Source organism: Fusarium fujikuroi, chromosome FFUJ_chr11 (assembly GCF_900079805.1).
Source record: "Fusarium fujikuroi IMI 58289 draft genome, chromosome FFUJ_chr11".
Taxonomy (NCBI): Eukaryota; Fungi; Ascomycota; class Sordariomycetes; order Hypocreales; family Nectriaceae; genus Fusarium; species Fusarium fujikuroi.
The window spans coordinates 1,252,014-1,253,848 of NC_036632.1; the positions used below are offsets into that span (position 1 = coordinate 1,252,014).

The 1,835-nt window shown below is 48.9% G+C and overlaps 1 protein-coding gene; it reads right to left on the reverse strand.

Annotated features, from left to right (window-relative positions):
* Positions 1 to 292: 292 nt before the first annotated feature.
* FFUJ_11687 (uncharacterized protein) lies at positions 293 to 1,590 on the reverse strand (the record flags this gene model as incomplete). XM_023570613.1 has 2 exons in its annotated part: positions 293 to 1,455; positions 1,503 to 1,590. The coding sequence occupies 2 exons, from the start codon at positions 1,588 to 1,590 to the stop codon at positions 293 to 295; spliced, it is 1,251 nt and encodes a 416-aa protein (XP_023437701.1).
* Positions 1,591 to 1,835: the final 245 nt, after the last annotated feature.

Below are 1,835 nucleotides of genomic sequence, written 5' to 3' on the forward strand. Positions count from 1 at the left end.
TCTCTCACGAGTTCGAGATAACAAGATCTGTGTAAGAAAATTCGAAAGTGTCACTTGATCCATACGTAGTTGGAACACGAGGCACCGTCAGATATGTCAACTCAGACATAAAGTAATATTCATTGAAAATAGAACAGAATACATGATCAGGCGGATTACATGCCATTACTTTCAATCAATGGCCCAAATCAATGCCCATTACCCCTTTCTTCACGCTTTGCTTGCAAAACATTCTTCGTGAATCATCGCAATACGACATTCATATCACCAACGACTAGGCAAATCAAAACCCTTAAGGTTTCTTGCACTGTCCGGCCTGGATGTTGGCAGGGTTCTCGCAAGTGTTGCACTTAATGACATTGCCAGCTCCCTGGCTCAAGTTCAGGATACCGTTGTCGTTGTTCTTCAGGTTGTTTCGAATAACAATGTTATGGTTGGATTTGGGAGCTTTACCGCCGAGGGTAATGCAAGAAAGAGAAATGGGTTGTTTAGGAGTAGCAACGCAAGCATCGTCGTAGATGAGGATACCGACGCCTGCACCGACTCCTCCAGTGCCACTACCACGCTGTCCCTCAATGGTGTTGTCGCGAACAAGAGTTCCGACAGCGCTACCGAGAATGATGCCAGAAGAAGTCTTGCCGCACAAAGCAGGAGTTGGGCCAACATAGTTGTGCACGATCTTGGCATCCTTCACGCCAGGATCGACAAAGATACCGATGCAGTTGTCATGGAGGGTATTGTACCCAATAAATGCACCATTGGTCTGAACACAGACACCAATTGCGTGCGCAGAAATGTCGTTCTTGACGGTTTGCACATCAGACAGGTTGTCCTGGCAGATACCGATGAAGCCGCCAGCAGTGGTAGTGACGACGTTCTCACGGAAGACGGTGTTGATGGAACCAAGGGTGAGCGCACCATAAGCAGGAGCATCAGTCAGTTTGTTCTTGGTGATGCGGGTGTTCTTAGCGCCAATGATGGCGATGTTGATGCCAGAGAAGCCACTGACACTGAAACCAGTGACGGAAACTCCCTTGACGGGTTTCTTGACAGAGATGACTCGTTTATGCTCAGTCTTATACTCGGTTGTCTGGACCTTGTAGCCAGTGATGCAGATACCAGCCTGGAGCTCATTCTTCTTCTCATCCTGGGTAAGACCAGTGCATGCGTTGCGCTTGTACTTCTGGGGCTTAACGAGGCGGACATTGCCACGGCCTTCAAGCTGAATGCCGTCCTTGTCAATGACGAGTTGCTCAGGGTATTCGCCAGCCTCAACTATGATGCGATCACCGGGAGAGGCCTTCTTGATGGCGTCTTGGATCTTCTTGCCGGACTTGACGTAGATAGTGCGACCGTAGCCGTAGTAGTTCTTGGTATCGGATGAAGAAGAGTACTTGTACTTGTCAGGGATAGCGCAACAGTTCTGGTCCTTCCAATTGCATTTTCCGGTTCGGCCTGCAAGAGTTAGTAACAATGCTTTAGGGTTCATGTGATGTACTGACGCATGAGACCACCAGAGGTATCATGCTCTGAGAAGGGCGAGGCAGCGGCAAGGCCAATGAGGCCTGCGAAGGTGAGGCTAAACTTCATGATGTGTAGTAAACGATTGTCTTAGTTTGCGAACTGGGTTATGTGTCTAAGGTCTGTGGCATCGCCAGACCTTATATACCACCGACACCCAACATCAAGATCATCAAGCCATCGGTCCCGAGAAAAGGGATCAAGGCTGAGGTCTCGCCCTCAGATGCAGCCATTCAAGCTAGTATTCGCTTGCTTCTACCTGAAACGGCAAGACCGATAATTAAGGTGACAACAGGACGCAAAGACGGCGTTGA